At 35.6% G+C, this 14,577-nt stretch overlaps 1 protein-coding gene across 3 annotated transcripts in view; it reads right to left on the bottom strand.

Moving 5' to 3' along the window:
• AGTPBP1 (ATP/GTP binding protein 1) overlaps window positions 1–14,577 on the bottom strand; it is a 172,293-nt gene that overhangs the window by 138,942 nt on the left and 18,774 nt on the right. For all 3 annotated transcript variants that reach the window (XM_008056463.1, XM_021711566.1, XM_008056464.2), the window contains exons 2-5: window positions 11,751–11,875; window positions 4,664–4,731; window positions 1,079–1,142; window positions 526–672 (exon numbers count right to left, since the gene is read on the bottom strand). In XM_008056463.1, the coding sequence (XP_008054654.1) occupies window positions 526–672; window positions 1,079–1,142; window positions 4,664–4,731; window positions 11,751–11,875 (404 nt within the window). The remainder of the gene's footprint in view (window positions 1–525; window positions 673–1,078; window positions 1,143–4,663; window positions 4,732–11,750; window positions 11,876–14,577) is intronic.

Genomic DNA, 14,577 nt, shown 5'->3' with positions numbered 1-14,577 from the left:
GTGGCCGGGAGCGGCCACTGCACTCCAGTCTGGGTGACAGAGTGAGACTCCAGCTCAAAAAATAATAATAATAATAATAATAATAAAAAAATTTTAGCCGGGCTTGGTGGCTCAGCCTGTAATCCCGTGCCTTTGGGAGGCTGAGGTGAGAGGATTGCTTGAGCCGTGGGTTCAAGACCCGCCTGGGCAGCGAGACCTCATCTCTACAATAAATCAAAAAAAAAATTAGGCGGGCGTGGTAGCACATGCCTATAATTCCGGCTACTTGGAAGGCTGAAGCGGAAGGATCGCTGGAGCCCAGCAGGTCGAGGCTGCGGTGGCCGGGAGCGGCCACTGCACTCCAGTCTGGGCAACAGAATGAGACTCCAACTCAAAAAAATAAATAAATATAATAATAATAATAATAATAGTAATAATAATAATAATAATAACAACATTTTTAAAATTTGGGCAGTTTCAAGGAAAAGAGAATCAATATTACATAGATGGTCCTAGATTTGATAATCATGTAAGTGAAATCCTCACCTTTTGGTCCAATCTTTGCAAGAATAGAATGAATCTGTACCATTAACTCCTCATGTGAGGAAGATTCTTTGCTGGCATTCACAAGTAATTGTAACAATATTTGTGAACCACCTTTGGCGACTAAGAAACTTGCTCTTCGACCTCCACCTAAAAATTTAAAAAATAATCATTTAAGCGCAAATCCTCCCATATCACAAACTGTAAGCATTCAAGAAATGGTTAAAGTGACAACTGCTAAAATCAAACAAATACCACCAAAATCAAATTTTGTTTTATATAATTTATTTAGTTAGAAAATAGCACACAAAGTATAAACAAAAGTGATGCCAAAATTCTAAGTTCAAGGCTCTGTAACACATGGCCATAGAGATAGTTTGAAGGATACTTGAAGATATCAAAAACAAAGCAACAACAGAGTATGACATTTCAGTTTCTTAATTCTAATACTCAGAATAGCCTCTATATAAGTACCAGAAAATTCCAAATAAAGGATACATGATACACTGTTGATCACTGTTTACAAACAAATCAGACCAAGGAAACAAAAACTTACCAGCTGACACCAGCTCAACAAGAATGCTTAAGATATTAAGTGTAGTTTGAAGATCTTTCGTGTTCTGAAATAAACAGTTTATTTGCTTTAGTAAAACACTGTAAACCTGTGATTCCCAAATGTTTTGTATCTATTGGGAACTACCTATATATTACAGATGGCCTTTCCAATTTCTCTAGGGACAAATGCATTCAGGTTTGCACTATTCTCTTATCACTTCAGTCTCTGCTTCTTGCCTTTTATGAATTTTCACAAATCATTTTGGGCTACCATTTTCTTAATATCAACATTATCACAAGAAGTTAATTTATCATTTGAATTCCTCATCTTTCCACCAAATAGATAATAAACATAAATGAATCAAAATGTAAAAGGCCCTATAGTGTACACAAGAGGGTACCCAAAAGAACCGGAACTATTTTTTAGAGGGTGGACTCCTTGTAGTTCAGGCTTTCCCTGCTAAGTGAGTATTCTAGGAACCCATCAGCATCAGTGTACCATTTAGCAATGTTGTGGGAGGCTGTGCTTGCCTTCAGTGGATTTCTTTTTTGGAGATTCATTTAGCATATTAGCCCATTTCATGATGGGTGATTTTACGAACGCACCTGCCAACACCACGCTGAGTGTTCAGCACCTTTTGACCAAAAATAACATGACTCCATGCCCCACCCACCCTATTCATCCAATCTCACTCCGAGCAACTTTATTTTTTTGTTTCCTCAGATGAAAAAAGTTCTGCCAATATGAAAGAGTTGAAACAAAAAATATACAATGTCTATAAATAAATTCCACTTTTGGGGGGTCCTCTCTCATATATAGCAACAACTATATCACCTAGCTCCCCTCTCAGAAGGCAATCACATTAACAGTTTCTTGTGTATCTTGCCAAAGATAATATGCACACTTAAAGGAAATGCATGTAAATATATTTGCATATGCAAATTTAATTCTCCAAACAGTACTGCTCTGTAGATACTACAGACAAATGTAACCAAAGTACAGTGTTTAAACATTTTCACTTATTAGATTGGTTGTCCAAATTTTGAGAAATAGTTATGCTTATAGATTGTTGATGGGAGTGTAAATTATTCAGTGGAGAGCAGTTTGCATCTTGATATTTTACATACTAATAAATAAGGACTCTAGAATATATTCCATGATATGGCTATACATTGTTTATGTAACCAGTAACCTATGTGTGAAATATTTAGGTTGTTTTTAATACTTTGCTATTAAGAATTGCAACAAATGACTAAGTACATATATTTACATGGGTGAAGTACATCTGTATGTGAGATGAATTTCTGGAATTTTTCTGAGTCAAAGAATATGGGCTTTTATTTTGATAGATATTACCAAACTGCTCTCCACTGAATAATTTATACTCCCATCAGCAATCTATAAGCATAACTATTTCTCAAAATTTGGACAACCAATCTAATAAGTGAAAATGTTTAAACACTGTACTTTGGTTACATTTGTCTTATCAAAAGTAGGGAAGATGTAGTTCATTCTTATAATCCCAGCACTTTAAGAGGCCAAGGGGAGAGGATAATTTGAGGCCAAAAGTTCAAGAACAGTCTGGGCAACATAGAGAAACGACTGTCTTCACAAATTTAAAAATTAGCTGGGTGTGTTGGTACACACCTATAGTCCTAGCTACTTGGGAGGCTAAGGCAAAAAGATCATTTAAGCCCAGGAGTTCAAGGCTGCAGTGAACTATGCTAGCTCAATCTCAAGTGACATTTGTGTTTCTTTGTCTGGGAACTATCTGTTTATAGTCTTTACATGATTTTCTATTGGGTTACTGATTTTTTTTCCTTACTAATGTGGAAGTTTTTTATGTGTCAAAGAAATTATGAATCCCGATATTTTTTCTTCAGTTTTCCAAATACCTATCACATTTTTTCATGTACTTTTGTTAATAGAGTTAAATTTACCAAACTTTTATTTTAAAGCTCCTGTTTTTTCATATTTAGAAAGCATTCCTTCTTGTAAGATTATTTTAAACTTTCTCTTTTTGTATCCTCTAGTAATATGACTTCATTTTCCATGCTTAAATCTTTGTTCAGCATGGAATTTATTTTGGTGCAGCAAAACTGGAAGTACGAGGGGTGACCCCACCCGAAACAGGAATTTATTATAAAAAATTGTGTATTTATTCTTACATGTTTAAACTTCAGATACCTTCAGAGTACTCTATGTTTGATGCTATAGACCTATTGTAACGCTTTTCCACTGCTCAAATTTTCAAACTCATCAACTTTGATGCCTATTAGTGCTTCTGCTGTTTGTTTCACCTATTCCACATCAGCAAAATGTTTCCCTCTGAGGACATTTTTCATCCAGGGAAACAAAAAAGTCTCTCAGGGCAAGATCTGGTGAATAGAAAGGGTGAGGCACAGGAGTCAAATTGTTTTGGTCAAAAAATGCTGAATACCCAACATGGTATGGGCAGGAACATTCTCATGATGGAAGAATCAGTCACCTGCTTCCCACAACTCGGGACGTTTCTTCCACAAATCACGCAACTTTCTCAGAATTTCCATATAAAAGCCAAAGGGTCCCTAGAACAGTTACCTAGCAGGGGAGCCCTGTACTATCAGGGGCCTGACCTCCAAAAGATAATTCTGTAGGGGTTTTTTTGGTCCCCCCCTTGTACAGATCCAATGTTAGGCTTTTCCAGATGACCGCTAATAAGTAATCCTCACTGATTACTTCCTACTGATCTGAAATGTGACCTGTGCTACGTAGTACTTAATTCCCATAAGCATTTTGATCTATTTTCGGATTTTGTATTCTGTTACACTGATAGCTATCTAACTACTACTCATGTACACCTTCCAGACCATTTTAATTACTAAAGCTTTATAATGTTCTTTAATATTTGGTGAGAATAGTCCTTTCTCATTTTTCTTTTTCTTTTTTCCTCCAGAAATGTGCTTATTTTTTCTTAATATTTCTTCCACTTAGACTTCAGAAACCAAAACCATTGCTCTACAATGGCAAATCAATTTAGGGACAAATGACAACTTTATGATGCTATCAAAGAACATAAAGCCATACCTTGTTCTTAACACTGCAGTGAATAAAACATAGAATCCTAATATTGAATACATTCTGCTGTTCTGCTCAAAACTTTTACACTAGTACAGGAATTCAATTATCATCAATGTAATATATATGTAATGAAACAAACAACAAACGTATATCAATTTACACAATACAATAAGTAATGCCCAATGTTGATCATTTAAGCTAAAGATTTATTTCCAGCTAATGTTTTATTTTCTATTACCAGTTAGAACAGCATGTTAAGATTACAATTTACAGTTGTCATTATAATAATAAGGAAATATACATAAATACTCACCTAATATATATTTGAAAATTCATATCACCATTCCAAATAATATTTAAAATATAAAACAAGCTTTCATTCATTGGCTTTACTTCTAACATAATTTACACACACACACTCGCTCTCTCTCTCTATATATATATAAAGAAAGTATTTGTGTGTGTTTTTTCCTTCAGTATTGCTTGGTGTAAGTAGCCACATAATAAAGTCTATTAGCGATTTACCTCTAATGTTGACAGCAGAACTTCCATTCCTGTAGAACCTTTGGCTGTCATTTCTCTCCTTGTCTTTTCTGAAAAGTAGAAAATTTTTTTTTCTAAAACATGAATGAAGTATATACAGTTTTGTTACATATAGCTAATGTAGAATCAACAAGTATCCAGTGGTCTAGTAAAAATACTAAACTGTCGTGACCCGCCTGGGCAACTTGGCGGGACCTCACCTCTACAATAAATCAAAAATTAGCCGGGCGTGGTAGCGCACGCCTGTAGTTCCAGCTATTTGAAAGGCTGAGGCAGAAGGATCGCTGAAGCCCAGCAAGTCGAGACTGCAGTGGCCAGGAGCGGTCACTGCACTCCAGTCTGGGTGACAGAGTGAGACTCCAACTCAAAAAAAAAAAACTACTAAATTGGGTCCTAGGTGTTCCTCCCTCCGATGTTGCTAATTCTATCTGTGAGGACATCCAGATTTCAGTTAACAACACCCTCCTCGCATTTCATCACAGCTTCTATCATGGATTAGGCAAGTCTCTATTTATGCATTTAAAAATCTCAAAACCAATAATATAGTGCAGGTGCCAGAACTAGAAACGAGGTAGCAGACTTAATGGAAGGCCTCTTTCCTTATCATTGTGAATAGAACTAGAAAATAGTTTATCATAATGGATGAAAGCAAAAACCTAGTATCATTTTTCAGATGTTTTTATTGTATTAATACTATTTTAAAATATTGAGTCACAAAAATAAACAAAACTAAGGAAAAGTTATTTCTGTAAGAATCTGGAGACCATATCACTCAAATGATCCTTTTCCTTTCATTGGGGTAGAAATTATTTATATTATTTAAAGTTTCTGAGCGCTTCTTCACAATTCTCCTTCTTTGATTAACAAGAGATGAAAAGTATATCATAGGCCAACATTTAGAAAAGGAACTAATATTTATTATTCCACACATTTTACCTCATTTTTGTTTCACTTTAACTCTATAAGGAAAACCTGTACTCTTTATATAGACCAAAAATTTAAGTTGAAAAAGGTGAAGAAATCTGTACAAAGTCATTGAGCAAGTAAGTGAAACAGCCCAGATGACCCAGGTATTTCTGAACCCGAAGCCTAAGTCTTTCACTAATTTAATGTACTTCTAAAAGAGTCACAGGAATAATTCTTGTGGTAGGATTATGACACAAGAGACGTGGTGATCCCTCTCCAACTTTTTCAAACCTGAATACTAATTAATGCATGAAATTATTTTAATACAGGATGACAATGCCATTCATTTGACATTTTGAGACTTTAAAGATAGATCTCAATATAATACATATTACAGTATATAGTTCAAAGGAATGATAGTAACAAATTCTCCATATGAAGACAGTCAAGGAAAGTTAAAAAGAGAAATATGGGCACAGAGGACCTGATGACAAAAAAATATCAAAACAGATAAGAGGAAAATATTCGGATGAAACCCTAGGAACATTTTGTTTTTGCCTTGAGTACACACTGTTCAACTTCAATCTGACATCTATTTGAAAATTAAGTTTCTTTAAGAGTTATCAAAGAGGTGGGTAAAATGTACTACAGAGAGGTTATGGGATAACGTTATTTATGACAACTATCAATAACTAACTACAAAATAAACATGCTGGTAATTAGATGCCATATTTGCCTTAAAACAACAATCTCATGCTATCGTCTCAGGTCCAGTTAATGACCTTATCTCAGGACCATCATCTCAGGTCCAGTAAATGACCTCTGTCACATGTATCATACAAACAACAACCATTAGAAAGCTTGAGGGACTATACTAATTATCATACAAAACAAACTTCAAGAGAAAGAAAACTGCCAGACGTAAAAGAGAAACTTTCCATAATGGGACACAAACCTCAGCTTTCTCACTCTACATCTCCCACCAAGAAAATTTCATTCCACTCCCATTACTTTAACTACCAATCCGTTGACTCTCAACCCTACTTTTCATTCAGAACCTCTATACTGAGCTTTTCATTTTTTCTTCTAACTTCTTTATAAACCCTAAGATTGTATAAGCAATTATAACATAGGTTGGGTTTCTAGCAATTTAGATATAACATATACAACAATAACAGCATAAAGGAATGAAAAGGAAATAGAGCTATATTAGAAAAAAGTTTCAATAATTTACTGGAATTAAGTATACAGTACTACTGTAATAAGATGCACATTCTAATCCCTATAGGAACCACTAAAGTAAAATTTTGTAAAGTGAAAAAATAAAAAGATAACACAAAAAAGAAAGCAGTAAAGGGTGAGAAATATAAAATACACAAAGCACAGAGAAAACAAATAACAAAATGACAGATGTATATTCAATTTAATTTATCAGTAAGTGTATTAAATTGAAAACACTAAAACAGACTGGATAAAAAAGCAAGATCCAAAAATATGTTTTCTTCAGGAAACACACTTTAGATTCAAAGGCACAAAAAGAGTCAAAGTAAAGGTAATGAAAAAAGTATAATATGCAAAAAGTAACATAACACAGCTAGAGTGGCTATATTATCATCAAACTTTTAAACAGGCTTTAAATCTAGAAATATTACAGGGACAGAGGGACATTTCATAAAGATGAAAGTGTCAAACCATCCGGAAGTTAAAACAACTATAAATATACACAAAATTCACAACAGAGACTCAAAATATATGATCCAAAAACAGCCAAAATTAAAAAAAGAAACATATATCAACAATAATAAATATTTCAATACTCAACTCGTAATAATTGATAGAGCACCTAGAGAGAGAATCAACACCTAGAGAGAGAATCACAGAGTACAGAAGATGTGAACAACACTATTAACTACCTTGACCTAACTGACATTTATAGAACACTCCACCCAACAACAGCAGAATATACAATCTTTTCGAGTGCATATGGTCTTCAGGAGAGACTATATAAGTAAGACATAAAGCAAGTCTCAATAAATTCAAAAGGACTGTAATCATTCAAAGTGTATTCTCCAGTCACAATAAAACTAAATTAGAAATTAACAGAAAGAAATTTGAGAAATCTGAAATATTGGGAAATTAAGCAACACACTTCTAAATAATCCACAGGTCAAGAAAGAAATCACAAAAGAAACTAGAACAAATTGCAAACTGAATTTAAACAAAAATACACCATATCAAAAATTGCAGAATGCAGTTAAAGCAGTGTTTACAGTGGAATTTATGGCTTTAAATGTCTATCATAGGAAAGAAAGGTCTCAAAATCAATTAAGTTTCCACTATAAGAACATAGAAAAACAAGCACAAATTAAACTCAAAGCAAACAGAAGGAGGAAAGCAACAGCTAAACTAATAAAGGAGCTCAATGAAACAACAGAAAAATCAATTAAACCAGAAATTGGTTTGTTCAAAAGATCAACAAAATTGACAATCTTTTAGCTAGACCAGGGTTTCTCAACCTCAGCACTGCTGATATTTTGGGCTTGATAATTTATTTGGGGGGATTGTCCTAGATACTACAGAATGTTCAGCAACATCTTAGGCCTCCAATAGACAGATTCCAGTAAATCCCCCACAAAAACGTTACAACCAAAAATGTCTCCAAATTTGCCAATGTCCCTGCAGAAAGAAGTAGAGCAAAATCAAAATCATCCCTGATTGAGTGTACAGCTAGACGGACCAAGAAAAAGAGAGGACACAAATAACCAAAATCAGGAATACAAGAGGTCACAACACTCCCTACTCCTTAGAAACTAAAAGAATTGTAAGGAAATGTTACCAACAAATTAGACCACTTGCATAGAAATGAATATTTAATATAAATATTTCTAGGAAAAAGCAAGAGTAAATTGCAAGGAGTACCATTCACACTACAAATAAACAGTATATTACCAATGACAGAAATGCATGCAAAGGAAACTAGAAGCAAGCCGGGCTCGGTGGTTCAGCCTGTAATCCCGCACTTTGGGAGGCTGAGGTGAATGGATTGCCTGAGCCCGTGGGTTCGAGACCCACCTGGGCAACTTGGCGAGACCTCATCTCTACAATAAATCAAAAAATCAGCGGGGCATGGTAGCACATGCCTGTAATTCCAGCTACTCAGAAGGCTGAGGCGGAAGGATCGCCGGAGCCCAGCAGGTTGAGGCTGCAGTGGCCGGGAGTGGCCACTGCACTCCAGTCTGGGCGACAGAGTGAGACTCTAACTCAAAAAAAAAAAAGAAAACTAGAGGCAAATTGTAGAAAAGTATGTTTCAACTATGAAATGTGTGTTGTAGGGGTTTGTTTTGAATCATCTAAATACATAAGTAGTATGTGCTTGTTGCAACAATTCTAACAGTACAAAAGTATAACACTTTATTAATAATTTGTTTATAAATAAATTATTTATTTATAAATAAAGCGATTCCCTCATTACCCTCCCTCCATTCCTATCCCATCAATATAACTATGCTAACTATTTGGTATGTATCCTTTTTTTTTTTTTTTTTTTGTCCTGGCTAATATAAACATTATATATAAATATAATGGGTTTTTTAATAACAAAAATGGGACTGTATATAGTTATATGAACTAAAGAAACTTGCCTTTTACTTACTATGCTAAATTTAACATCCAAGACAATTCATATACTTTCACATATGTGTGTTCCATTTATAATTTTTTTCAGAACATTAATAAAGTTTATAGGAATTCAGTCATGCCTGTTAGTTTATGTGTCATCTATAGCTTCTTTTACACCACAAGACAGAGTTAAGTAGCTGTGACAGGGTCTGTATGGCCCACAAAGCCTAAATACGTTCTATCTCGTCCTTCACGGAAAACATCTACTCTTCCCTGCTCTGGGGCTGTAGCCCTCGATTTTGGAACAATGTGGAAAGCTTTAATAGTAATGATTTAATTGGTCTGGGCTGAGCCTGGTGTGGGGGTTACAAGAGCCCCTATCATAAATAATTTATCACTGATAATAGTTCCATAATATAGTTATAAAGTTCCAGTGTGGCTATATCAAAACTTAATCATTCTTTCAATGATATTCAGGTTGTTTCTTGATCTTTGATATTACAAACAATGCAATAAATACTCTCAAACACTCTTTCTTATACTAGCATTTTTATTTCAGTCAAATACATTTCTGAAGGTGGAAATTCTGGGTCAAACACCGGTACACTTTAAATTTTAATACATATTACTATATTATTCTCTAAAGTTTGTAATAATTATCCACCACCAATAGTGTACGAGAATATCCTATTCCCATGCCTTCAAAGCACTGGATGTTGTCATTCTCTGGAATTTCTGCCAATCTAACTAGTGAAAGATATCTATGTTGTTTTCATTAGCAGTTCCTCACTTTAAAGGAGGAAAAGAACCCTTTTGTATGTTTACTGATTGAATGTCTTCTTATTTGAATTATACATTCCTACTCTTTCTCTCCTAAATGGATAACTAAGTGGATTATCTTGTAAATGATGAAACAATCTTTCAGTACTAACCTATATATACTGTATTGGCTGGTTAATCCTAGGTACTACAACAGTCCTTAGATTACACACTCCCATGGGATAGTATTCAGGAGTTGGTCTCTTGGGGTGGATGGCAGGACAGGAAGAGGGGCAGTCTCTGGTAATGGTACAGCTGGGAGCACTTTCAGTGGTGATGTTGGAATAGGGGCTTCCAGGTCGTAATGGGAAGAGTCTACTGCGGTAAGAGCAACAGACAAAAGTGTTATCTACAGGTTTGGAGGATTTGTTACCTTTTGTTGGGGTTATTTTGTTTGTTTTGAGGAGGAAGTATTTCATACAATATAGTTAATACACGTAATACATTTAACTATGCACTGTTACAATGAGCATTCTTGCATATCTGCATTAGCTAATAAGCACAGTATTTCCAGAGCCTAGAATCCAATATAGTGACTTTCTGAACTAAAAGGTACAGAATTTTAAATCCTGCTAGAAAGAAATGCCATCTACTAGAGACTATTCCTGGGTTTTGGGTGGTGTCAACTATCCTCCAAATGCATGGGCTGCAGAGGAGGAAGTTATCAAAATAAATTAAGGGTCTATGACCATGATAGATTAATAGATTCTGAGCTCCTGAGAACAGTAAATGCCTAGTAAACGTTTTCAATGACCTGATTCTCCAGAATAATGGCATGACAAAAAAACTAAGCATTACAATTGATGCACCCTAATTTTAACAGAAATGCCTTTAACAGTACCATTGCTAAATAATAAAGTATCTGCTGATTTTCTTCTTCCTTATTAAAAAAGGGGGGGTGTTTTTGAATCAAGCAAGATATTGGAATCTTATCCAACTCTTCTTTTTACCAACTACTGAAATAATTTACATAGATTTTATTTGACCTGTTCAAATAATGTTATACTGATATATTTCCTGATATAAACCATTTTGCACTCCTAAAAGATGTTTCGCTGGCAGTGATTTCCTCTTTTAAAATACAGATTTAACTCCCTAATGTTTTATTAGGCCTTTTTCACATCGTGTTCCTAAGTACAAAGTCATTACTTCTTAAGTACTCTCACAGTTTTGATGCCAATTTAGTAGCATTAGCTTCATAAAATACAGTAATAATATCTAATTACAGATGACATTTACAGAACATTTTTTACACTCTTTTTACATGATTTTCATGTAAATCTCATGACAGCCTCCATGACATCTGTCACATCTATTTCAAAGACGGTACAGCTATATCCTAGAGATGTAATAACTTCCCTAAGGTACCTAACCATTGAATGGAAGAGCCTAAATTTTCAAGTGGAGAGAACACTAATAACCAGTATTCTATGCTGCTTGACAACTTTTTGCCAGCATTCTATGATAAGTAGCACTAGAATTAGGTGATATTTGAAAATGAGGGGTAGCAATCACTATATAAGCAAAACTGTAATCATTAAAAGAAACAAGGCTTTGAAGACCAATCTCTTCCAAAATCATTCAGTTTTCTACATATCGAGTCAATCTGAGAAAGTTCAATTTTTACACAAAATCATCCCTTCATCAAAAGTTTGAATATTTTTAGCATCTATTTTGAAAAGAATGTAGAAAGCACTCCAAAGGCAAGGACGACATTAAAACTTACCTTGACTTTGAGCCAGATGAAGAATTTTTGATGTAACATATCTGGCACTATCTGATTCTGCAGATTCAGTATTGATCTTCTCCAGCTGAGCCAGGAGTCCCACAACCCGAGAATTATTAGTAAGGCTAAAAAGAACGTAGAACATTCTTAGGGCACATCCTACATCAATGATAAATTCAATACTATAAAGATCACTTCAAAAAGAAAATCTTCTTAAAATATTAAGCATTTACATGTCATATTTCCTTACTTTATAGTTTCTATTGTTAAAATCATAATTTAAGTGAGAAACATTCTTTTCAGAAAACTAAAATTTGCAAATGTCCCTTCAACCCTGCCCAGTCTTACATCACACCCCGAAAGTTCACCTTTCCACTCTCCAAGACTTTTTACACTTTCTTTGTTCTCCTCAAAACTCTTAAAAATCCTTCCTCCCATCCCACTCCATTCTCAGTTAACATCCTGCATCACAACTGTTGTAAAATCAAACAAGAATACACTCATCTTCCCACCACCAGATCCTTAAACCTATCTATTCTCTACCTATATTCTTTCTTCCCTGTTCCCGTTCATCATACAAGCATTTGCACATAAGGTACTATTCTAGGTTTCGTCAATGTAAGATTTAAAAAACCCTACCCCTTAATGAGTGTACATTCTAAGATGAAAAGCAAGTAAAATACGTATGTAAATTCTATGGCATGTCAGGTGACAGGAAGTACTATGGAACAAAAGCAGATAGGAGGAATAAAATGTATAGGAGGAGGGGGCCAATTCTGAGTGGTCAGAGAACACCTCATTGAGAGGGTATCATTTAAAGACAAGCCTAAAAGAAATGAGAAAGCAAGTCATACAGAACCAGCAAAAAGAACTGTCCAAAACACAGAGGCACAACCACCACGATCCCAGGACAGGAGCGTGCCTGTGGTGCTCAATGAACAGTGAGGTGGCCAGTTGGTTGCAGCAGACCTCTTAAAGGAGAATAGTAGTAAGAGGTGAGGTGAGAGTTGGAGGTGGCCATGGGAGAGAACATACAAAGACAGCAGATCATTTACAGGCTTGTGGCCCATTTTAAGGACTTTGGCTTTTATAATGAGAGACAGGAAGAGTTTTTTTTAACAGAAGAGTTATGCATTCTCACTATTAAAAAGCTGTAAGAAAAATCCTTTCACTTGAACACATGATCCCAGTCCCTCTTACATTCTCAAAGTATCTGCTCCTTCTTTTTGGTTTTTTAATTGGAGTCTCACTCTGTTGCCCAGGCTGGAGCACAGCAGTACTTTCATGGCCACCACAGCCTCAACCTGCTGGGCTCATCAGATCCTTCCACCTCAGTCTTCCAAGTAGCTGAAACTACAGATGCATGCCACCATGTCTGGGTAATTTGTTTTTTTTAAGATGTGGGGTCCAATTCAGAATCAGGTATATAAGTGGTCATAGTATAGGTAAAGTTTGGGTCTCCCTTTGGTCCCTACTTCACCTGGTTTAAGATTAGGTACTCTTATTGATGTTATGTGCACCCCCTCCATCCCTGACAGTGTCCTGCTACTGCCAATCCCTTATAGCATTACGAAAAAAGTTCAAGGTCTGCTTATGAGTGAGAACATGTGGTACTCAGTTCTTTGCTTCTGTGATAGATCATTGAGTACTACAGACTCTAAATCCATCCAAGTTGCAGCAAAGACCGTAAGAATGCCCTTCTTTGTGGCTGCCTAATATTCCAATATGTATGTACATATTTTTTAGCCGGTCTAGTTTTGATGGGCAGCACAGTCGCTTCCATGTTTTTGCTATTGTGAATACTGCTGCAATAAACATGCGTGTGCAGGTATCTTTTTGGAAGAATGATTTCAGTTCCTCTGGGTATATTCCCAGTAGGGACATTGCTGGGTCTTATGGAAGGCCAATTTCTAGTTCTTTTAGAAATAGCCACACTGTTTTCCATACAAGTTGAACTAGTCTGCATTCCCACCAACAGTGTAGAAGTGTTTCCTTTTTCTCCTCATCTTCACCAGCATCTGTTGGTTTTTGTTTTATTAATGATGGGCATCCTTACTGGGGTTAGGTGGTATCTCAGTGTGGTTTTGATTTGCATTTCTCTGATGATTAGTGAGGTCAAGCACTTTTTAATGTATCTGTTAGCTGCCCATAAGTCTTCTTTTGAGAAGTGTCTATTCATATCTTTTGCCTACTTTTTCATAGGGCTGGTTTTTTTTCCTTTCAGCACTTTTGAAATCCTTGTAGATCCTAGATGTTAGGCTTTGTCGATATACAATTGGCAAGTGTTGGGAGCCGGCCTTGGAGGTCCACCTGATTGACAGGGTCCTGGTGGGCCGAAGACCCCAGCCCGCAGGGCGAGCCCAGGAAGCTGAGGCCCTTCTGTCTTCCACCTTTGCTGTTAGGTACGGCTGAAGAAATTCTGTGCAGTCATGGAAGGAGAAAATGGCATGTTTATGCGAAGTACTCACACCTAACCTGAGAATGTCATGGTTCATTTTTCCATTTTTCCACTATGCCGCTTGGCCTTTTGTAACATATGCAAGGGTTAAATTCTGAAGCACATCAAGAATGCTTTCTTTCACTTGGTTATAAGTTACTAGACATTGCTTGAGTAAAAAATGATATAAGTATATTCACTCCTCATTTGATTTAGAATTATGCAGTTTAGTGTTTAGACATAAAGGTTTTTTTAGAAGCACAAGTTTATAGTAAAGTTCATCTATGAATTTCATTATAAGTTCTAACACTTATCTAGGAGTTATGTAAGTGATTTAATAACACTGCCTTCACAGACTTAGGATAAAGATTAATCGTTAAGGTTTTTACT

Source organism: Carlito syrichta, unplaced genomic scaffold (genome assembly GCF_000164805.1).
Source record: "Carlito syrichta isolate Samal-C Ts95f unplaced genomic scaffold, Tarsius_syrichta-2.0.1 Scaffold302371, whole genome shotgun sequence".
NCBI lineage: Eukaryota > Metazoa > Chordata > Mammalia > Primates > Tarsiidae > Carlito > Carlito syrichta.
This window is presented reverse-complemented; position numbering and strand designations above follow the sequence as displayed.